This window comes from Rasamsonia emersonii, assembly GCF_000968595.1.
Source record: "Rasamsonia emersonii CBS 393.64 chromosome Unknown ctg1118621760091, whole genome shotgun sequence".
Taxonomy (NCBI): domain Eukaryota; kingdom Fungi; phylum Ascomycota; class Eurotiomycetes; order Eurotiales; family Trichocomaceae; genus Rasamsonia; species Rasamsonia emersonii.
Window position 1 is genome coordinate 14,894 of NW_013563196.1, and position 23,256 is coordinate 38,149.

Here is a 23,256-nt window from a genome sequence, read left to right on the forward strand (position 1 = left end):
AGTGGTAAAAAGCACGTCCTATTCAACTTTACGTTTCAACGTGCTAAGATTGTCCTCAGATAGTAATATGCTATCTATTCACCGTCGTACAGAGTTTCATTTACTAGGCTCGGCAGCAGTGTTTTATTGTTGAGACGAGTTGTATTTCCGCTCTCTCTAACCTGAGTTCCAGTTATATGTTACAGTTTTTGTCTGTGATGGACGACAAAACGGATCTGACGTTTTGTTTCTGAAGTCTTTACCCAAACCACCACTTCAAGACAGCTGCGAGCGCATTTTCAGCGTCAGAGACAGCCGTTGTCTTGCGACCAACCCACGCGACGCGCATATCTGGTCGGACGAGGATTGCCTCTACGTTGTTCCATTTCTCATCGCTTGGAGTCGCTACCACAGACAATACAGTGACACGATCCTTCCACGGTTTTGAGATCTCACGCAGGGCCTCTTCAGTAAACATCCTTTCCTGTGTCTTCAATAACACGACGGCGAAGCGATATGTTGCAGTTGCTGCATGCAAGGCGTTCTCTTCCTCGTCAAATCGGAGGTGTGTGACTCTTGCGCCTAAGAGTAGTTCCTCACTTTCATTAATTGTTTCCGGCTGTCCTTCGCGGTTGACCTGGCTTGCCATGTAGCTTTTTATATATGGCGCCACTGGATCGGCGAACCCAGAGAGACGGCGGGCCCAGAGTCTATTCAATTCCGGATTTCTCAAGGCTTCGGCAAACACGTCCCGGATGGCAGTCTCATGCGGATGACGAGCCATCAGCATTGCAATCTGCGCTTGGACATTTGCTATGACGGCTTGTGCGGCTGAACGACGCTCTTCTGTGTAAGTGTTGAGGAGACGCTCCGCAACGGTGCCGGAACGCACCCAATGGCGCTGCGCAGCAGCAAGCTTCCAGGCCAGATTGTTTGCGTCTTGAATGCCGAGGTTCATGCCTTGGCCTCCGGCAGGGAAAAATTGGTGGGCTGCGTCTCCTGCGAGAAAGACACGCCCGGCGCGAAAACTGGCGGCGACACGGCAGGCATTGCCAAAGCGGGAAAGCCAGACAGGATTGTGCATGCCGAAGTCCGAACCCAAACTCTGGCGAACATATTCTCTGACTTCTTCGAATGTCGGTGCTTGCGAGGCTGGGTAGTGCATGGTGGTGGTGGATAGGCCCACAGCTCTGTAAAAGGTCGTTCCTGGAACAGGAATCAATATACAGATACAGCCTCCATCAGGCCCCCTACCAATTCGTGGCAGTGGATGTGGATTTTCCATGTGAACATCGGCTAACCAGGCTGTCATACTGGAGGGGGTCCCCTCAAATGCAATCCCGGCTGCAGCCCGTACAGAACTGTGTGTGCCATCACAACCCACAAGCCATGCTGCCTCTAAGTGCTGCACATCGCTATCAACTGGTGAGATTTTGCCATCATCTTGCACCCGCTGTGCGGTAACCAGAACGCGGTCATCTTTCTGCTCAAGACCGGAAAACTTCAACCCCCATTGGAATCTCACACCGGCAGCATCGCATTCGTCGAGGAGTTTTGTTTCCGTGTCTGCTTGAGTGAGGAGCAGTGCGTGAGGATAGCGCGTCCCGAGCACCTCTGGTCCAAGCAGGATCGGTGTGTCACAGGCCCCGAAGTGAGTTCGGGGTACTGGCGAACCTGCATCCACGAATTTCTGGCCAATACCTCGGGCTGCGAAAATTTCGAGGCTGCTGGCAGACATGCCGAGGGCCTTTGAACGGCGGTCACGGGCATCCCGCGCGGGGATAGAATCGATGGCCAGCACGTCGAGGCCGGCCTTTTTGAGCTCAAAGGCAGTCCACAGGCCGACAGGGCCTGTTCCGACGACAATCACTTCGGCAGAGAGCATAGTGACTTGTTTTTATAAGAAGTATTAGATATGCAGTGTAGAACCAGTACATATCAGCGACAATCACTCATAAGATGGAATTCGAATGGAATTGCAGGAAAACTTGTTTAGCAGAACAGAATTATTGTCATCTAAGAGTCCCGGGATAATCCACTCTTTCATTGAGTTGGCCTCGAGGTTCTTGTTTCCTGTCCGTCCTCTCCCCCCCCCCCTTTTATAACTTCGTGTGGGGGTTGTCTGGCCAGGTAAGCGAGGCCCTAGTCTAGCTAGGTATGCGAGGCCCTAGTCTAGCTATCCAACGTTGCTGCCTAATTACATGTGATCCGCGCATGTGAACAATGCCCAAAAACCCTCATCGTCTCGATATATACATATAATGTTTCTAAATGTGTGGCAAAGCAGACATCCATGCTGCCAGTGCCCCGAGAGGCCCGATGCTGATAGGGCCGACAAGCCCGAGACAAAAGGTCCGAGAGGACCGAAAAGACCGAGCGAGAACAACGTACGGTACAACACATATAATACTATAGGTAGATCCACGTTAGACGTGGTTCAATTTTAATGGAGTAATAAAATAGTACCAAATGAGAAAAAAAAGGAAAGAAAGACGTTGGTGACTCATAGAAGTAAGCAAAGCATTGGTGGCCTGGCTGCCTAAAATCAGCCGACAGACGCTCAAGTACTGAATATCAGACTTGCCACAAGTGGAATCTTTAGCTTATTTTTTAGTGACTGACGTAGCAAATTGTATATAGTATGTACAGTACGTCCATCATCTTATCTGCATTATATTAGGTCATAGTTGACTGCTGACTCGTCTCATGCTGGCATTAATGTGTCATTCGTTGCGAAAATTGCTAGACTTCTACATTGGAATGGGGAATGAGGATGGAGTTCATTATATATTTCTCTGCTTTTACTGTCTGCCTTAGATAAAGCATTACCATTACTTTTAGGAAGCTGTAGCTGACCCCTAGTATTATCATCTTGCAGGGATAGTAATATTCCCTATCCATCTGACCTGCTTTTTTTTCTTATTAATAAATTCTGTCAATGCCTGATGCAGACCCTGATGTAAGAAACAACAAAGAGAGACCGCTTAGTACTCGGACGTCACTCATGAGGTGAAGCCAGTGACGTCGGGGTACCGACTCGTCTAAACCTACAACCTGATCCACCGTCCATCCGCAACAATGCTAGATGAACGAGACGAACTATCGGCCAGCCTCGTGTCACTCTTCCAATCATGGGCGGAGCGCTGCAAGGCCGTCCATGCCTCCCACTTGGACCCCTCCCAAATGCATTACCGAATGGCTTGCGTATGGACGCAACAAGAAATGCCCGTCGTCGCTACTCTACATGCTCGACCACCAGTACACTGCTGCGGAGCTCAGCTTCGCCCGGCTAAAAGGTGTCGACCAAGCACGTGTAGCAGAACTCCGGAAAGCAAGTGAACAGTGTGGCGTTCGCCTCTACCTAGCAAGCATTGAAAAAACTAAAATTTGTTGTGTCGACGATTGCTATGATGGTTATTATGGCAGGAAATTTAGCCGACATCGGCATGTGTGTGACGAGGTTAATACTACCTTCTGTCTGCAGAAGGTTGTCGGATACAACGATCAAGTCGTTGCGGAAGATGTGGACCTTGGAGACCTTGATGACACCATGTTGGTGCCGGGAGATGCCTTTGACCGCGACCCGGATGAAGATGAGTTTCAAGGCTATACAGGAAATGAGGGGGCCAGTGTCACACATATTTATCGCCAAACGGTACCTATGTTTACATCCGCTGGATGCCATTTAACTGACGTTGATTCAGGGGTATACTAATCATCCCGGCTATTTTTCATTTTGCCTTTGTACTTCATCTTCTGAAACGTGGGAAGACGGATGTCGGTCACTATCTGAAGGCACATTATCAAAGACTGTTAGACCACCCTGACGACAGAATCTCTCGCGAGAAATTGTGCACCTTTCCAGAGTAATCGCTTTGAATGAGCTGAACTGGCGAAACAGAGGAGACAAAGCTCAAGAGTTGCAGAATACCGTCGCGAGGATGGCACTTGAAATCGGCGAGCTGGAACTTTTCAAGCAGTGCGTCGAAACTCTCAGTGGGATGCTGTCTCCCACCGTCGGCTCTAGCATCGGAAAGGCAATCTTGGATCATGGACTGCCAGCTCTCCGTCCGATGTAAGTCACGTGGACCCACGAGTTGAGATGAAACTGAACGTATTTCGCAGACTTGATCGCATCTTTTCTCCGATGACAGGAGCTGTCAGGCAGCTAGAACTGCTCTTCAACATCATACGAGCGTATCGCTCAGAAGGTAAGCGATCGAGTGCAGATACGCCTGACGAGATGGTAGAATGGCAGATCCGCGCATTTCGACGGTTCAACATAAATACCCAAACTGGCTGTTATTGTTATCTTCTCCGGACGTATTTACAATTTTTGGTTGGTTATGGATGATATTTGGGGAACTTTAACTCTTATTTCATTTTGACACGATGCGTGGATAGGTCCGTGGGGGATGTCCCTTCAACTGCCCGCGCAAGCCACCCGCGGATCCCGCGACCTGGACCTTGCATACAGGACTGTATATTTATGTATTACTCTTTAGATATGAACTTTAAACACTGTCTACTGTATATTATTGGTTTAATAATACAATATAGAGTTGCCTACCAGGTAAGTACGATCCACGTTGTATCGCTAGAGAATTGAGTTATCGATCGTTATCAGTTAGCATATCTGAACATGACAAACAGCATACATACATGCACCCCACCAAGTACCTTAGGCAGCTCATGTATGTATGTACATACATACAGAAAGACAGACATATTGTACACACACGTGATGTTCAAATGCTCTTCTTATCGCCCCCATCGATTGTGAAGTTGAATTGGACAGTCTCATTCTGCTTGTACCCTAAGGCCTTACATCACCACACCGGGTTTTATACAATAGTCTAATAGTCTACAAGTCAGTCGATCACCATGTCCGGCGTAAAAAACTACCCCAACGCCTCCGTCGCCGACCTCCGCACGCAGTACCAAGGCCGCCTGCTGGGCGAGATTGAGCTCGAGGGCAGCCCCCTCGCCGTCATCGACGTGGCGATCGCGCGACGGAATTGCCAGCTGATGTTCGACACGGCCGATGCGCTAGGGGTGCGGTTCCGGTCCCATGTTAAGAGTCATAAGGTGTGCTTGCTGTCTTTATTAGAGGGGAAAAAAATTACTTCAATCTAGTTGTATACTGATGAGTGAGTGATAACAATGGCCAGACGACGGAGCTCACCCGGCTGCAGGTGGGCGAGAAAGCGGACACGGTGCGTCTGGTTGTTTCGACCCTGGCTGAGGCTGAGCAGTTGCGGCCGTATCTGGAGGAGTGTATGAGTCGGGGACGATCTGTTGATGTAGGTCTGCTTTAGTAATGTTTGACTGCTTGATGTTGTTACTGATGGTTGCAGCTGGTTTATGGCCTCCCCGTCCAACCGTCCTGCTTCAAGCGCCTGGCTGCCCTGGGACAGGTTTTCGGCAACGAGAGCGTCTCTGTTCTGGTCGACAGTCTCGAGATTCTTCCGTACCTGGATCAGTACTATGATCTTACGTCTGGATACTGCCTGCGCGTCTACGTCAAGCTCGATACGGGCAACTACCGCGCTGGTCTGTCACCCGACTCGGACGAGCTGAAGCGTCTGCTGGAGGCCATCCACCGCAAGGAGCGCGAGCAACCATCACGCATCCGCCTACAGGGCTTCTACAGCCATATGGGCGTCAGCTACGGGTCTGAGAGCACTACCGAAGCCCTCGACTATCTGGCACAGGAGATTGAGCGATGCGCCACGGCCGCCGAGCACGCAGCCAGACTGTACGACGACGGCAGACGCTTCACCATCTCCGTCGGGGCGACCCCGACCGCAACTGCGGCGCAGAATCTTCTCTCCCCGAATACTGCAGATCCTGCAGTCGTCCGGGTCAAAGAGCTGATTGCGCGCGTGCAGCAGTCGCACGACATCGAGCTGCATGCCGGCGCCTACGTCACGCTGGACATGCAGCAGATGGCGGCGCACGCGCGACCGGCGGAGCATCACCGCTCTTACGGCGATATTGCCGTCATGGTCCTGGCCGAGGTCGCCAGTCTGTATCCGCACCGCAGTCCCCCGGAAGTCCTGGTGGCCTGTGGCATGCTCAGTCTGGGCCGGGAGCCCTGCCGGAACTACCCCGGCTGGGGGGTTGTCACGCCCTGGGATGCAGCCGAGTCTGAAAGACGATGGTCATGGTACGACCCGGAAAAAGACCGCAGTGGATGGATCGTCAGTCGCGTGAGCCAGGAGCACGGCATCTTGACCTGGCAAGGCCCCGTGGAGCAGAAACGGCCGCTGCAAGTCGGGCAGAAGGTGCTCATCTGGCCAAACCATTGCTGTATCTGTCTGGCGGGGTATAGTTTCGTGCTTGTAATCGATTCAGATCGCGAGGGGATCGAAAAGGACCGGGTGGTGGATGTGTGGTTGAGCTGGAGGGGGTGGTGATCTAATCAGAACAGATAGATTAGAAATAGACAACATGATTCGTTAAGGCTTGTTAGACAACATTCAGACATGCCTATGTGCTGTCATGTAACTAGCTAGACGTTGGCGTATCCTTCAACTGTGCACAGTTGACCTCAGGCGGCAGACCAGTCGGAGCAATTACTTCACTCTAATGACGACCTTACCAAAGTGCGAGCCGCTGAAGAGATATTTGAACGCCTCCTTGGCCTCCTCAAACGCAAAGACGCGGTGCACCACCGGCCGGATGCGATGCCGCTCGTAGAACGCGATCATCTCCTCGAACCGGTCGCGGGGTCCATTCAGTATGCCCTTCAAGGTGACGTTTCGTCGCAAGGCGAGGACATTGACGTTCGTCCGGTCGTCCGGCTCGTCCACTTTGCCGGACAGATACCCGATGCAGTTGATCAGGCCGCCCCAGGCGACGCAGTCGAAGCTCTTCCGCAGCGTCTGCGCGCCGCCGGTTTCAAGGATGATGTCTGCGCCGTGCTGGTCCGTGAGCTTCAGCACTTCCTCCTGCCAGTTGGGCTGGTTGCGGTAGTTGATGACGAAGTCGGCGCCTAGCCGTTTGGCATGTGCGAGTTTCTCGTCGGAGGACGAGGTGATGATCACTGTCGATGTAAGCCCGTCGAAATTGTAAGTGGCATCGCGTGCATGGTCCTAGTCCTACCTTTTGCACCGCTAGCCTTTGCAATCTGCAGTCCAGCAATAGAAACACCTCCCGTCCCCTGCAGGAGGACATATTCTCCCGCGCCTCCGCTCTGTCCGATCGGCCTCATCCAGTTGAGCGACATCCACGCCGTCACGCTGGCAATCGGAAGCGTGCAGGCCTCTTCGTCGGTCAAGTAATCCGGGGCCCGGACGAGTCCGTACTCAGGGAAGACACGGTGTGTCGTGAGGACGCCTGGCAGGGGCAGACCCAGACCGGAGGTCATCTCCTTTGATGTTATCTGTCCGGACAGATGGGCCTGGTTGAAGGTGGAGAGCACGCGGTCGCCGACTTTCCACGACGTCACACCTTTGCCAACCTGTGTGACGACACCGCACATGTCGGAGCAGGGCACGAGGAGGCTCTGCTGGCCGTACATCGATTTGTGGTGCGTGTACTCGCCCATGGCAACTGGAGAGACGAAGTCAACCATCAGCATCACATCTCACCATCACTTTAATCAGATGAGCTAGCAAGTACCTTCCGTGTCGCGATAGTTCAGCGAAACCGTATGAATCTCCACCAGGACTTCATTCTCCCTCGGGACGGGCATCGCGCCCTCGGTCATCTTGAGGTTGTCCAGCCCATCCTGGGCCGTCACCCACTGCTTGATTTGGCCAGACATGCTGAGTCTACTCCGAGTATTGATTATATCGACAGGAAATCAAGGAGAGGAGTTGAGTGCCAAACACGGGAATTGGAATTGGAATTGGAATTGGATTGGAGATGGGGAACTGCCATCGGAGATTTCTTTGCAGGCCCCACCCACATTGCTGATTACCAATCTGCCGGGCAAAAAGGGGATGCAGGAACGGAATTGACAAATATACGGTCGACTCGAAAGAATCATATGCGGTAATTGGCAAGAGAAGATCCTCCAGTGTAATTTTAGAGCACGACTAACGGCATGTCAATTGCACTCGGAGCAGTTGTCCAGGATGGCGGGGTAACGGATCGATGACGTCGATCCGTCAACAATTATTAATTACTCCGCACATCTACTCTTGCCGTAGTCATTTTTTGTTTCTGCAGGCCTGGTTTTATCACATCTTGCTACAATTCTATCGATATATTTTTTCTATATATTTAGTAAGCCTATCCTTATAGACTTTCACTTTCTTTTTAGTATAAATCAGTACAGAAATCTTCCAAAACAAATAAATAAATAAAGTTCGATAACTAAGGAAGTAGGTATAAAAAGGGGTCATATTGAGCGTAAGAATTCTTCAACAAGAAATTGTTTACAGGACATGATCCAATTCCAAAATTGAGTCTTGGTAGAACTAGTTGTTATACGTTTTGATCTGCTTTTTGTTACTTTAACTACGAATTACATGAAGCCTGCGAACTTAGGAATAGCAATATGATTAAGGACTATTTATTAGAGGAGATGTTCCTTTTGAAAAGAAAAGAGTGTTTTTAAAAAAGAATTGATTACATTTGTAAAGATTCAAAGGGCAGTTTTCTCATAACCTTGCTGGTATCAAGATGTGCTATTATATCTTCTCTGCTTATTTATCCACCTCTAAACTAACTACTACAAAGAAACAACAAGTTTCTTAGCAGACACGCCATTCCTCAGAATCTCAAAAGCAGGCTGGATATTTTCCAGGCCCTTCCCGACAACCTCCGGGTCCGGAGCACAAATATAGGTGCCAGCCGCAAGGGCTTTGGGCAAGAAGTCCCCATAGATCGCGTGGCTGACCTCGTTGTCCTTGATGTCGCTGGCAAAGAAGAACTTGGTGCCAATTCCGTCTGGCACAACGTGGCCCTCCGGCAGAGGATTCGCCAGGGCGACGAACTTGGTGCCTTCTGTCCGCGCCACGACCTCCACGCAGGATACAGATGCTGTTTGTCCGATGGCAAAGGCACCGGCGCAGGTCTTGCCCTTGAATGCCTCGACCAGCTCGTCGACGATCGTCTCGCTGTGGTAGTCGAACACCTGGCTCGCACCGAGTTTCTTGACGTAGTCAAAATTCCTTGGCGAGGCAGTGGTGATGACCTCATACCCGGCAGCAACAGCAAGCTGGATCGCGTTGCTGCCCACGCTGGTCGAGCCTCCCCAGATCAGGAGCGTCTTGCCGGTGGGCTTTGGTGGCACAGTCGGAAGCTGCAAACCAAGACAATCCTTCTGGAAGAGACCGCATGCTGCAGTTGACACACCCAAGGGCAGAACCGCAGCACTCTCGTAGGATACACGGTCTGGAATGGGCGAGGCCATGTGCTCCAGGACAACGACGTACTCCTGGAAAGCGCCTTCAGCCGGGTTGTTTGTTACCCTGCCGATGCCAGTCCCGACAACGCGATCGCCGACTTTGAACCGCGTGACGCCGCTGCCGACCTCCGCGACCTCGCCGGCGACATCGCTCCCGAGGATGAACGGGTATTGGAGCCACGAGAACAGCGCATTGCCCATGATCTGGATGAAGCAGTCGACCGGGTTGATAGCGACGGCACGGGCTCTGATGACGATCTCATTCTCGCGAGGGGGAGTGTATGGCGCGGATTTCACCTCGAGGGGAGTAGCTTTTTCAGCAGCCAGCCAGGCTGCGGTGTTGGAAGGCATTTTGGACAGAATCTGGAGAGAGATAAGTAAGACTATAGAGATCAAGATAACTACTCACGAATGATGGGAATGATACTGGAATTCACACAGCGTGAGAAGGGAGGTCATTTAATAGTGACAACATTTGAGATATCAGAGAAGGAGGGTTAGGGTTTCTCGTGAATTCCCCGTCCCGGCATATTCCCCTAAAGTCCGTAAAATCCGGACAATACAGTACATCCATCCATGCGAGGAAACTGCTATATTCCTTGTAAATTGGATTGGAATTTAGTAATTTCAATTGTTAAGCCAAGCGTTTTTCAATTTCACTTTTTCTTTCCCCCTTTTGAATAAACTGGTCCATTGTGACGGGGTTCGGCAGAAACCTGGGAGTTTGCGCTAGGGCTGTAACATTCATGAAATTCCCTAAATGGAGTTAAATACATACAATTTAAAATCATACTTACCGTACATAATACGAGCAGGATGTAGAGCTAGCATGCCCAATCCACTGGCCCAGATCTGGCCGGAGATAACGGGGAATTCTGCACATTTCCCGGTGCAGGAGCAACCAGTTCATTACCAACATCGCCACTGCTGTTGCAAATACGTCTGATTAATAATAATAGTATCGAGCATGTTGGGTTGGAGGCCCTCGTTACATGTATGAACTACACGGCATATGCTACTTGGGTATGTCTCGAGACAACCCTGGCCATGGGCCAGAGGATCCTGGAATAGGCATTAGTAAGCCCAAGGATTTTCTTTCCCCTTCAAGCCTAGACAAACGGAGCGAGTCGTTTTAAGGCTTGTCTACAAATATAGACGCTTCACCTCTTTAATTCGCTACTTAAAATAAACACTATCCTCAGCGAGAAATCAAGCAGGTTCTGCAAGAAGAAATAGGCGGTGAAGAGACGAGGTCCCGTGACAGGCCACCTAGTCCGGATTCGACTTAGTGCCGTGCAAGCTGCATGTCCCTGGAGCGGCATCATCCGCCCCAGGAGAGGACTCTGCTGAGTCTGTTCTGGCCAGTTCGCTGTCTGATTGGAGTCGCTTCCATCGGCGGTTGCCGACATGCGATTGAGACATGTGTATTCGGAGGAATCCGTACGAGACAAGAGTCATCTAGAAAATCGCTCTGTGGAGATTGCTCGGATGTCGGCAGAGCTTGGTCAAGGCGGTGAGGAATTCTCCTCACGAGGCAGCCAACCGGAACGCGATTCGGCGCCCCCGCACGATCGGCCGCAACGCTCTCTCCACTCGCCTGGATCAGCCTGCGTCAGCACGGTATCAGTGTATCTATTTATAACGCTGTCAGTCGATCATTTAACGGCTGCTGCTGCTGCAATTGCCTCTCTTTCGTTTTCTATCAGAGCAATTGGATTGGCATCTCTGCGTTGGGCCACTACCAGTCAGTCAGCCAGTCGGCAAGACACATAGACGGCACGATGGACGAAAAGGCTTCTTTGGAGACTGCTCCGCTTCTCTCGTGCAAAGGTAAGGAGCTACCTCACCAGCTCAATTCCTGCCTGCGTGTCATCTAGCAAGGGCTGATGGCAATGGACACCACAGAAGGCCCCCTACGACAGCACTACCGCCCAGATGGCACCATCGGCTTGCCCCAGACCATCGCCCACCGCGGCTGCAAGAAACACTTCCCGGAGAACACCATGGAGGCATTCAAGGGCGCCATTGAGGCCGGCAGCCATGCCATCGAGACGGATCTGCACCTGTCCCGGGACGGGGTCGTGGTCATATCACATGTATGACAATGGGCATGGACTACGGATACATATTCCTTATTGGCTCTGACGCACCTGGCTAGGACGCTACTTTGAAACGCTGCTACGGCGTGGACGAGTACATCAGCAATTGCGACTGGGAGTACCTCAGCACCCTGCGGACGCTTCGCGCACCCCATGCCCGCATGCCCCGTCTGATCGATCTGCTCGAGTACATCGCCTCTCCCGGGCTGGAGGACGTGTGGATCTTGCTCGACATCAAGGCAGGCAGGACCAAGGCATACAGCTAGTGTCATAGAGCTGACCAATGTACCTCTATAGCTGGACAACGACGCCAATGCTATCATGAAGGGTATTGCAGAAACAATCAAGATGGTGCCTCCTGGGCGACGGCCCTGGCACGAACGGATAGTACTCGGATGCTGGGCGGTGAGTTAAAACTACATACGCATACCGACGTTCTGATGCAACCTGAGACGGGTACCTGCAGATTGTGAATATTTGCACGGTGCCTGGGCCAGGGGTATCTCTGACACGTTGCGATGTCTTTTCTAGTCCCACTACTTCCCGCTGTGCGCGGAGCTGCTCCCGGACTTCCAGACGGCGCTGATCTGCTTCAACGTGTACTCGGCGCGCCGCATCCTCAAGACCGTGCCGGGCGTCTCGTTCAACATCTTCCAGAAGGTGCTGATGGGCCCGCTGGGCTACCGCTTCCTGGAAGACGCGCACGCCGCCAACCGGCTCGTCTTCGTCTGGACCGTCAACCGGCCGCGGCTGATGCGGTGGTGCATCCGCAAGGGTGTCGATGGCGTCATCACCGACGACCCGGAGTCGTTCCGCCGGATCTGCGACAACTGGGACGAGGAGGACGCCAAGCACCGCGACGAGGACCGCCTCACGTTCGCGCAGCAGCTGGAGCTGCTCTTCATCGCGCTGTTCGTCCTCCTGCTCGGCTGGACCTTCAAGTATCGCCATCTGCGGCTGCAGCGGTTCATCGTTGAGGATTCTACCAAGCAGGGCTATCCCAAGACGGAGTAACTAGCTACCATATGATGATTGATGAATCATGATGTATCATGAAATCACGACGACTTGCTGCTAACCTGCTAACTACTTGCTTCTTCTTGCTTTCGATATATCCATGATCTAGATCATCACTACTCATAGAAATAGAAATAGAAAGCTTGCTGTTTGCTTCGAACAATAAATCAATCAATTATCAATGAAGTAACGACGTACGTACAGTCAATATCTAACTACACCCACTGACGAACGAACGAAATAACCATAATTTCTATCCAGATCTTTGTTTTATTTTATTTATTTTTTTTCCCGGACATTCATCATATTTAAATTCTTACTTACAAAACTAGTTAACCAACTAACTAGGTAGGTAGGTAACAACACACATTACACAGTAATGGCGACGAATATAATGTGTCCAAGTAAGGTAAGATAATGTATGTGAAGTATAGGTAATATGCGTAGTGCTTTTGAACCAACCAAGCAATGGGCCCCCGCGAAAAGCGTAGCCCTTCCTTCCGGAGGTGAGACAAAAGGAAACAAACCAAAAAAAAAATGCAAATGCAAATGTAGATGTAGATGCAAAAGCGAATGCGAATGTGAATGCGAATGCAAATATATGAAAAAGAGAGGGGGGAGGGGGAGGAGGAGGAGGAAAGAGTAAATATGAGAAAAATATTAGGAAGGCAAAAAAATGAAAAAAAAAACCCAAAAGAGAAGTTGTAAAGAGATTAGAAGATAAGAGTTTGTGAAAAGCGAGAGAGAGACACACAGAATAACAGAAAAACAACGAGAGTAGAAAGAGCAAGAAAAAAAACGAAGGGTATATAATATAATAAAGAATGCTGATCTACAACAAGGTTAAGAATGAAAATAAAAAAAAAAGGAAAGAAAAGAATAACGAAATTGGTATGCTAAAAGGGGGAATAGAAAAAAAAACGAGAGGTCCTCCTGCTGAATGGGAAAATAAATAAAATAGCAAAACAGGGTATAAAACAAAACAAAAAAGAGAACACGATCAGAACGCGCAGCAAAGGTCCATCGTGTAGCAAAGTGAAGACAAACGAAACTACCACCCATACATCACACATCCGCCATTAACAGAATACCAATCAATTCAATTCATATCATCATCAGCTTGGTGGTTCTCCTCTCCGGGAAGCGACGCGGGCCGGGAGACTGGCCTGGACCTGGATTATTCGGAGGCGGCGGGCCTCCAGGGCCCCTGGGGCCTCCAGGTCCTCCAGGACCGGGTCCGCCACGACCGCCAGGACCCGGAGGACCACGAGGACCATGAGGAGGACCACGAGGACCGGGTGGACCTTGTCGAGGTCCTCCCCGTCCTGGTGGTGGAGGGCCACCCGGAGGGTATCCTGGAGGCCGCGCCAGCGGAGAGGACGGCATCGTCGGTCGTCGGCCGGGAGGAGGAGGAGGAGGCGTCATGGCGGCTGCCCGCCGTGCATCCCGCTCGCAGTAGACCTGTCCGTTCCATTCGAAATAGTCGCCGCGCAGCACGATCTTGCAGGTCCGGCACGTCAAGCAGTCAGGATGGAACTTGGCGCCCCTGCCGCTCTTTTCCACCGTTTCGAGGTATTGGCCTTCGATTCCGCGGTTGCACGTCGCGCACAGCGAGCCGTTTAGTTCGTGGTAATGCTGAGCGCAGTAGGGGTGGTCGTCCAGCACGTAGAAATCGGCTGTCAGGAACGGAGCCCGGCAAGTGTGGCAGACGAAGCAGGCCTTGTGGTACCGCCCCGTTAGACGACCGTCAGCAGACGACACCGATTTCCCCGTGATAGGCTGTCCACAACCGCGACAACGACGCTTTTGGCCTGTGGCAGTGGGCGGGCGCGGAATCGGCTCTGCAGGGGGCGTCTTCGGCCTCAATGGCGACTTGGGAGGCGCGCCCCTCTCCGAAAATAAACCTCGTTCCAGCGCAGGATCGGTGGGTGAATCAGGGCCCCGAAGTGAAGGGTCTGTGAGCCGCGGAGGCTCGAGATCCGACGTTCGAGTGGCGGGGGGCTTCTCATCACCGGGAGACGCGTTCTGGTTCATTTGCAGGTCCTGAAGCATCTCGTCAATCTGGCTCAGCTCCGACGGTTTTCGGTCTGTCTCCGAGGGCGGGCTGGAGAGCGAGCTTCCGCTGCCATTATCTGAGTGAGACGACTCAGTCGACGATGTTGACTCCTCCGTAGCATGATATGGGTTGTCTAAATCCAGTGCTCTGGCGAAATTGGAAACCGTTAAACCTCCCTCGGCATCCTTCTTGCTCTCCGTGTTGGTGATCGTCGACGGCACGTCAAGAAACAATGAATCTCTCATGAGAGAATTGACAGGTTCTGTAGGCCTTCTCGAGAGCGCTTCGGGAGGCTCTTCAAGGTCCTCCGGTGTTTCACTTCTCACAGGCATTGTCTGGGATCGGGGGAAGGGGTTGGGAGTCGGATTAGAATTGCTTGAGCGAACGCTGGCGTCTTCATAGGGTTCAGGGTCCTCCGTCAACTCCAAATCTAATCCACCATAACCTCCTTTCGCCGTTTTTGGAGGACTACCGGCGACAGTCGACTCCGCCGCGCTCATTTGAGAATCCCGTCGGAAGCTCTTCAACGGCCCGGTTGGTATGGGAGGCACTTCGTCCATAACATTTCGAGGACGAGAGCCGCCCACTGACGGTCGTCGCAGGGAATGAGACGTGGATGGACGCGAGATTGGATCGCCGTAACGACTGCTCGCAACCGACGTTCGAAAAGTACCCTTACTATCGGTCGACATACCGCGGCTATGCGTCCCATTCGACCCTTGGGTATTGGACTCCGCTGGTCGCGGTGACCGTGGTGCAGCCGTGGGTGGACGAGGGCTGGTCGGATTCGTCTTCCTGTCCCTTGCTGGGGTCGACGGGAAGGGAGGAAATGCGCAGTCGAGATTGGTGAGTTCGGGAGATGGAGGATCTGGAGGAAGCGGTACGGTGTTGCTCCGCGGTGGCGGACCAGGTCGATGCGGCGATTTTGTCCCCGGAGAAGGGGACACAGAATGAGAACCGGGGGTACTCGACGGGGTCAGGACATCATCAGGTCGCAAGAATGGCCGATCTAGAGAGGAATCGACGGTCAACACAACATCCACAGTCGTAGAGTGACGGGTTGGACTGACTAGCTGCAGAAGGATCGATTCGCGGAGGAGGTCCCTGCCTGCCAGGCTTCGATGATGCTTGCGATTCGGGTTCTGGAGGCGGCGAAGCTGACGAAACGGTGTCAGTCGTGTCCTGCACAGGGCTGCCATGGCAGGCGAAGGGGGGGGGAGGGGGGACACACGCATACGGGGCGTCTGTTTTTGACAGACGTGCTCTCCCATGGCCGAGATCTCAACGTTCATGTTGCAATTCGAGCATTTGATGGTGGGCAACAAGCCCGCCAGATCCGCGTCGTCCGCCATGACAGCACACGCAGCCTCGTCAACACCTCAGAGCCTCGATCGATCGATATCCACACCGCGAACGAACCATGAACCCGTGCACGAGACGCTTTCGGGCCTGCACGTCTCCGAACTAGCACAGAGGCCGATAACGGGTGACGATTGCGAGCCTCGTTTGCATATGCAGAAGCTGAGGGCGTGGTTGGAGAGAGATTCAGCGAGAGCCAAATACTCTCTCCGTCGAACAATGACTCTGCTCCAAGCGTGCGCTTATTTTCCCGCGACGATCAATGCACGGGATCTGTTTGGCCCCGGATCCAGATGGGCACTCGAGATGCCGCACAGGGCGATCAGAGCCAGCCAGCAAGCTTCTCCAATGGCAGAGCTCCGACAATGACGCTCTTTGTGAGAGAGAGAGGCGTGCGACAAGACGCTCTCCAGGCAGTGTTGACACGGCTGGCCCCTGGGAGAGTCACACTGGTGCCACGGGCTGTCACAGAGCCAGCTTCCGCAACCCCGTTCGGAGCCAGACTGACACCGGCAACGACGCGCGATCTTTCTTTCTCTGCCCCTGCTGCAAGTGTTATTTAGTGCCGCGACCCTGACGAGCCGAGCAGCATCTCCAGCGCAACCCCTGAGCCGGCGCGACCTCGACCACGGCCGGCAGCCAACGAGAGGCGCGCGCCGGGCTGGTGGCGGACGGCGCTCGCCCGCACAGGCTGCCACCGCGCCGACGGGCCACGCCGGCGCTCGCTGCTAGCCTCGATTAGCGACATGGCGTCCTCAGTCTCGCTCTCCGGTTGCGCGTCGTGATCGCGAGTCGCCCTGTCGTTCGCAGCTGGCTCGGTGGGCCTCGCTGCTCTCAGACGCTCCGGAACGGCTTAACTGTCTGCCGAGATTGATACGGAGGCCCGGCCATGGCCCATGGGCCGCTGGTGAGGGGAATTTTCTCCATCCGGAGGAGTCCGGAGGAGTCTGTGAGCTTTGGCACCTAGATCGCCCTGACGACCCATGCAATCAATATCGACGATTCGACGATCCCTGCTGGCGATGATCCCAGCCGTACGGAGCACAGATGAAGCAGTGATTGCGATGACCGTGGCATGAGATGATGAGAACGTCTGGTTGATTCCACCTCGACTGGAATGCGGGGATACCCATCATTATTTACATACACTGTCGCACGTTCTCCCGGACGTGCCGGCACTAAAACGTCGACTGAATCTCGTTCGAATCCTCCGTGCTTTTTGCACGGTCAGTGCTCTGTCTGATCTGCAGCAACTTAGGCATGAGCAATGACTGGGCCACAACGGCGTTTGGCCCTAAAGGCCCCCACGGGCAGCAGCGATACCGTTTAAGTAAGTGATTGCCAAAAAAAAAATCTCTATACGGAGTCGTCCACTGTTGACGCACAATGCTGGTATAGAATGAAAGGTAGGAAGCATCCGTAGCGAGGAATTCGATGGCATTCTCCGGACAATGTAACTCTTGTGTGGCAGTCGCAACACGATGAGCGAGATTTCGCGCCAGCCTGAGAAATATGCGTTTCGAGACTCAACTTGTCTCAGGTTTACAAATCCAAGCGTACAAGTAGACGAAATACTCCGTACGAGGTCGTTTCAATTGCCAGTATACACCGTTATACACTGAACAATTGTTGTGGTTTTCCCAACGTGCTGTAGTAACTCGGATAATGCTGCTTGATGATAGTATTATTTTCCACCCCAACGACAACAAAGAAGACTACCTGTTATTTGGTCTATATTTATCGATTGAAGCTGCTGACTGGAGTCATCATGCTTAGTAACCACCATACCCTAGTTACTTTTTACTGCCTAGTTAGGTACAGTAACTTCGTACTCAGTACTTGATCGGGGCCAAAAAAAAAAAGCAAATAGCTAGAAACACATCATTGGCTCCTCGTCTGCTTCTGTCAATAAAATAATATTTTCATATCTAGCTCGAGAGAAATGGCATAAAAATTAGTGTCTGGTAAACTGAATGTAGCCTCGGAATAATCGTTGTCTCGGTACTGGTGATCTTCATGAGGTAGTCGCAATATATATATTTGCATGCAGCACTACTCCGTAGGTCCAAAGTCTCAACCCACTCTCCATTTCCTTTCCAAACTTGGATGTTATTTTCCAACTTGATTTCCCAGCGGAAGGAAACGATGGCAATACACAGAAAAAAAAAAGGAAAATAAAAGGCAAAAAAAAATCAACAAAATCATGCTATAAGAATGTGCTGTACTATAGAAATTCTTAATAGAATTCTTCTCTTTCCTTCCATACCCCATTTTTATTCGACTACGAACAAGAAAATATTTTAATTTCTATTTCTATTTGATTGGATTTGATTTGATTTCATACTCTGATCCGTCAACCCTAGTGGCCGATTGCCGGAAGGTCATTTTAGATAGTGAGCCTACTACCAGTACAGTACATGCAGAGACAATTTTGCTCCAGTATTCTAACTAATGTACAACACCTATCCAAAGAAGGGGAGAAATCTCGGACAGAAGCAGAGGCAGGAAATCAAGAGATAGGAGGTGGATGAGGGTAAAGCCCACTCTCTGGGGCAGTATCCTTAGGTCAGACAGCATTGCTTGCATCCTAGACATGAAAAGAAAGAGAAAGTCTTATAGAGAAGAAAGTGAAGGGAAGAGAAATGAACAAAATGGGATTTGATTCTGATTTGATTTCATACTCGAATCTGTCGGCCCTAGTTAATAATAGCGTATTGCCGGAAGGTCACCTTAGAGCCTTCTGCCTATGTATGAACAGCATACACAGCCAATAAATAAGCAAGTAAACCTAAGTGGAATTCTCCAACGAAAATGTTGCAGGCACTGAGACAAAGAGGGTACAAACAAGGAAAAGAGGGAAAAGAGGGACCTCACCTGAAAGAGGGGCTACTCTCCCGTCAGATGATTGGTCGTAGTAGAGTTCACCGCCCCATGGGCAATCCGGCAATGCATGTGGGTCGACCGTCGGGGAGCACTACTAGGTGTATACACTAATTGCCGGAAGAGAAAGAAAGAAAGGAAATGAACAAAAAAAAAGAAAGAGCGAAGACAAGCTATACTCCGTACTGACTCCATGGTTCCGTGGTTTTTGCGGACAACAATAAAGGATATCTCCTTTTAATTAAGGACGGATTTTATCTAAAAAAAAAATAGAACAACTCTACGTGTAATACCACAGTCAAGAAGAAAAGTAATAGAAATACTCCGTACACCGTAAAAGGTTGCCTAATTACAGGAACCCAAAGTTGAAGGAAATGAAAAGAAGGACAACAAAACAAAACCACCTAATCTGTATGAGGCAGACGATCTACATACATAGAAAGAACCTCTTCCCTGCCACCATTATTCCTCTCTGCTCGAATCCTGCCTGCCTGCCTGCCTGTCTGTGTGTCTATCTTCCAAGGAAATAGCGATGTTATGTTACCTCTGCTACCATTGGCCCATGACGATCTATATCCTTGTATCCACCTGGACGGGATGTCCCCATCGGTGGATTACCGGACTAGTTGGAACTTGTCGTTTGGCGTCGTTGGCGTCGTCGGTGTCGTCGTCGTCGTTGTCGTCGGCGTCGGAAGGATCCGTCAACGATACCAATCCTAACCTAGGCAACAACCCACCCGACCTAGCTGGAGTGGAGGTACCTATCTAGTATCGACCTATCCAACCAATGGCAGGAAAAGACACTATTTAATAAAGTTTAATTAATTTGAGCAGATTTTCCCATATGGGCAAAAACTCGGTTTTTAGAGGCTTAGAGCAATATACTCTGTATCTTTTCTTAAACTCTAGACTATAACGAAACAAAAACAAGAATATTGATTTATTTTTTATTGATACTTCATGTATAGTATTATTCTTTTCTATGAAGGTATAGAATGAAAGATATTGATAGGATATAGATACGGTTCTTGATGAGGGAAATGTGGCATAGTCTGTAGATTTAGGGTTTCTGTAGGGGAAGAGATATATCGCCTATGAACTTCGTGCAAAAGGATGCCAGAGATAAGGGAAGAAAGGTAGAAGCTGATTGATCTGCTGCGTCTTTTTTTTTTTTGGGTCGATAACACTATTCCTTCGTACTCTGATCTGCGTCTGTTCTTGCTCACTCCTAGTCCGTTACGTTATCTGGTGGCTGACTTGTTTCTATGTAGACTGTTTCTGTAGACTGACGCCACCACATTATCACAATCATACGTACGGTTCATTTTCGGTTTCTACGTTGCTGGATAGCTTGGTTTACCGGTCTGGAGTCTTCTACTTGTTTCCTCTATACTATAGATGTTGTCTTGCCACGGATTAGGGCTACTTGGTTCTATCAACCAGGTTGTTCTCACTGTCACTCGCCACTTATATGAGGCAGCTCGCCACCACTCTTGTAGTTCTGGTGCCAGTCGAAATGTATATTCTTCATCGTCTGCGTTGCATAGCTTTGCTGCATATCCCAGGACGGGAGTCCTATTCTTGCGCAGAGCGAGAGGGGAAGAGAAGAATGTCTTACGCAAGACAAGACGATCCCGTGTCCTGAGTCCTGACTAGTCCTGCTTTCCTTCAGTTAGCAAACGATAAGGATGATTAATTTTATTTTGCCTAATATCAGACTTCCTAGATAAGTCTTTAGTCAATGAGAGGATCAAACTCATAAAGATTAGACTCGTCACAAGCTCGAAATCCAAGAGAGTCGATCAGATTCCATCTCCTTCCTCGTCTCGGGTACCCGTTCGCTTCACGGGTGACATCGCTTCCACTGTAGAACGCTTAGGCCTGGCATATCCTGCGGCCCTGCCTATGGCAGGGTGTTGATGCGGCACGCGCAGTGGTACCGAATTGGAGTCCGAGGAAGTGACGCTATCCTCATTCACCGATGTCGGCGTCCGGCGTTGTAATGAGGAAAAGCAGTTCTAGGCTGATCGTCGGCGCCCATGCCGTCGGCTCAGAGGGAGGGGTCGAGGGTCGGGAGGGAGGAGAGGAGGCTGTGAAAGTGAAGCCGAAACCAGGATACGGATAAAGTTCATATGACCTAAGCAAAAACCAGACCGTTGATTGGATCGGAGCGCAGCCCCTGCTTGCCACCCTAACTACCCAGCTAGGAAATTAATTATTATCAAGTTTCCCTTGCCAATGTTGACTCCACTTTCTTGTTGCGTCGCTCTGCTCTTACCGGGCTTTCAATTGGTTTCCTATTGCACCCTAGCCACCTCCCATTTCATTGCGTCTCTCGTTGACTGCGACAGGACTCTTCCACGCGGTGGTGATGATAATGAGCCTCGACTGGGACGAGGAGCACTTCCATTGCGGTGGCTGAGTTATCTGCAAGCCCGTTTTGCATGCATGGATTTCGATTTTAACTCGAAATCCCATTGGTGGAGCCGGTTATAATCGGTACGGAAGCTACTGCAAGAAAGAATTCATAAATCAGTCTCCATAGAGTAAATTCAGACGTCTGTAGAGATGAAGGAAACTAAACAAGTCTCAGCTCCATCCCTCCACCGTACGTGGCAGCGAGTTATTCGAGGAGAGCTTTGGAAGAGCATCGAAAATGTCGAGTTAGTCCCACTCGCAGTCAGGGGCAGGGAGGGTTGCATGAGGGAGGAGTCGGCTGCGAGGGTTCTCAAAGCTCCTCGTTGGCGTGATTGCGACGAGAGTGCCGGGAAATCTAGCCCCTCCATATCGCTGCAGCCTTTGGTTCCGTAAGTAGAAGTTAGAGAGCCATTGTTCGTGGAAGGTGCTAGAACGGGGAGACAGAAAGGCAAGATACTCGGAAGAGACGTCGGAAGCACGCTCACGTGCTGCTGAGACGGGAAGAAGGCAATTGCTAAGGACGCACGCCATCCAGCGGCCCCCTGCCAGACGCAGCTGGCCACGACCACGCCCGCGACTCAAAACAGGGCAAAATAGGCCATATCAGCGCTCTCCGGGGCGCACATACAGGCATACGGCATTCTGGCAGGAAAAGGCACGACGTCGCTTCATGCGGCTGTACGGAGGAATCCTTGCTTCCCGATATGGAGAGTGGGGCCTGCATGCGTGCGGATGATCAAACCGAGCGCGAGGGAGGAGCGTCTTGACGGGCCTTAGTGAGGGGCAGCGCGATAGCAGACGCGCGCGCTGGTTGGCTGGCGTAGTCGACAAGCGCCTGTGGGTCCATCAAGCTCCGAGCTACGCCTGCGCTAGGGCCAGCGTTCCCTGTCTGCGCTACACACCGTGTGCATTTCTGCGCTTGCACGCTGGTAGAAAGCAGGAGAACAACCCAGAAAGGGACACTAGATGGGCTGCTAAGCGAGCATTGCGCCCTTGACAGCCGCTATCTTCCGTGATGACGCACCCTGCGCCTCTGCTCCACTCTGGAGAGCGGGGAAACATGCGGGAGGCGAACGGAAGAAAGCGGAAGAATCCAGTTCTGCGACGGTACTATCCATCTAAGTGCCTGGGAGCTCGATGATCCCAGGTCGTCGCGCAAGCATAAAAGGCGCCTCTTGCCCGTCCTTCCTCCCTTCTGCTTCACTCATCAGACAGCACTTCTTCACTTGCCTGCTTGCTCAAGCGCCCTTTATCGCTTAATTCTCCAATCACCTGCTAACAGAAGATCACTCTTGCACGAGTGGTCACCAACACCGTCACCATTTTCTCCAATCACCTGAACTCGTAAGTGCCCACGTGCGCGCTGTCACTGCGATCTGGGTTCTGCACCAATCATCCTTTGTCCTGGGCCCTTGCCACTCATTTTCAGTCTGTTCTCGTTCATTCACTGACATTCTTCTTCACTGCACCAGGCGCCACCACCCGTTCAACAGCCGACGCTCAGCCGCTCGCGGAGGAGCATCGGAGGCTTCTTTCATCAGATAAAAGCTCGCACTTTTCTTCTGCTGAAACTTCTCAGTCTCCCTGCAACTTCTCAACAGTTCACATCTCACTCCCATCGCGTACTTGCCATACTTGTCCATCATCCACAATGGCTCCTCACGCGACCGAGACTGTTGCTGTCGCCGGCTCTGTGAACGGGGGGTCAACCGGCGGAAATGCTCCTTTGTTCACTGTGGACTCTCCCAACGTCGTCTACACTGACGACGCGATCAAGACCAAGTACTCCTACCACACCACTGAGGTCACCCGCGCCGCTGACGGCAAGTATGTGGCCTCTCCCAAGGTCGAAACCTACCACTTCAAGGTCGACCGCAAGGTCCCCAAGGTTGGTGTCATGCTCGTCGGCTGGGGCGGCAACAACGGTAGCACCGTGACCGCTGGTATCATTGCCAACCGCCGTGGCCTCACCTGGGACTCCCGTGAGGGCAAGAAGTCTGCCAACTACTATGGCTCCGTTATCATGGGCTCCACCGTCAAGCTCGGCACCGACAAGGACGGCAAGGAGATCAACATTCCCTTCCACG

At 51.5% G+C, this 23,256-nt stretch overlaps 7 protein-coding genes across 7 annotated transcripts; 3 read left to right on the forward strand and 4 right to left on the reverse strand.

The window, feature by feature from the left end:
- Window positions 1-238: 238 nt before the first annotated feature.
- Window positions 239-1,864, reverse strand: T310_3972 (monooxygenase; the record flags this gene model as incomplete). Its single annotated transcript, XM_013473155.1, has 1 exon — window positions 239-1,864. The coding sequence occupies one exon, from the start codon at window positions 1,862-1,864 to the stop codon at window positions 239-241; it is 1,626 nt and encodes a 541-aa protein (XP_013328609.1).
- A 1,200-nt stretch (window positions 1,865-3,064) lies between these two features.
- T310_3973 (uncharacterized protein) lies at window positions 3,065-6,398 on the forward strand (the record flags this gene model as incomplete). The annotated part of the gene is made up of 10 exons (XM_013473156.1): window positions 3,065-3,427; window positions 3,464-3,634; window positions 3,684-3,742; window positions 3,881-4,054; window positions 4,105-4,190; window positions 4,485-4,552; window positions 4,633-4,677; window positions 4,843-5,067; window positions 5,151-5,282; window positions 5,337-6,398. 10 exons carry the CDS (start codon window positions 3,065-3,067, stop codon window positions 6,396-6,398), a joined length of 2,385 nt encoding a protein of 794 aa, XP_013328610.1.
- A 159-nt stretch (window positions 6,399-6,557) lies between these two features.
- On the reverse strand, window positions 6,558-7,750 carry T310_3974 (Alcohol dehydrogenase; the record flags this gene model as incomplete). The annotated part of the gene is made up of 3 exons (XM_013473157.1): window positions 6,558-7,027; window positions 7,087-7,536; window positions 7,606-7,750. 3 exons carry the CDS (start codon window positions 7,748-7,750, stop codon window positions 6,558-6,560), a joined length of 1,065 nt encoding a protein of 354 aa, XP_013328611.1.
- Window positions 7,751-8,662: 912 nt separating this feature from the next.
- On the reverse strand, window positions 8,663-9,691 carry T310_3975 (Zinc-binding alcohol dehydrogenase domain-containing protein cipB; the record flags this gene model as incomplete). The annotated part of the gene is made up of 1 exon (XM_013473158.1): window positions 8,663-9,691. One exon carries the CDS (start codon window positions 9,689-9,691, stop codon window positions 8,663-8,665), a length of 1,029 nt encoding a protein of 342 aa, XP_013328612.1.
- Window positions 9,692-11,121: 1,430 nt separating this feature from the next.
- Window positions 11,122-12,453, forward strand: T310_3976 (Glycerophosphoryl diester phosphodiesterase family protein; the record flags this gene model as incomplete). The annotated part of the gene is made up of 5 exons (XM_013473159.1): window positions 11,122-11,170; window positions 11,246-11,436; window positions 11,499-11,654; window positions 11,737-11,844; window positions 11,971-12,453. 5 exons carry the CDS (start codon window positions 11,122-11,124, stop codon window positions 12,451-12,453), a joined length of 987 nt encoding a protein of 328 aa, XP_013328613.1.
- A 1,107-nt stretch (window positions 12,454-13,560) lies between these two features.
- Window positions 13,561-15,864, reverse strand: T310_3977 (LIM domain protein; the record flags this gene model as incomplete). Its single annotated transcript, XM_013473160.1, has 1 exon — window positions 13,561-15,864. The coding sequence occupies one exon, from the start codon at window positions 15,862-15,864 to the stop codon at window positions 13,561-13,563; it is 2,304 nt and encodes a 767-aa protein (XP_013328614.1).
- A 6,956-nt stretch (window positions 15,865-22,820) lies between these two features.
- T310_3978 (Myo-inositol-1-phosphate synthase) lies at window positions 22,821-23,256 on the forward strand (the record flags this gene model as incomplete). The annotated part of the gene is made up of 1 exon (XM_013473161.1): window positions 22,821-23,256. A coding segment is annotated over one exon (436 nt), but the record flags the coding sequence as incomplete, so codon positions are not given.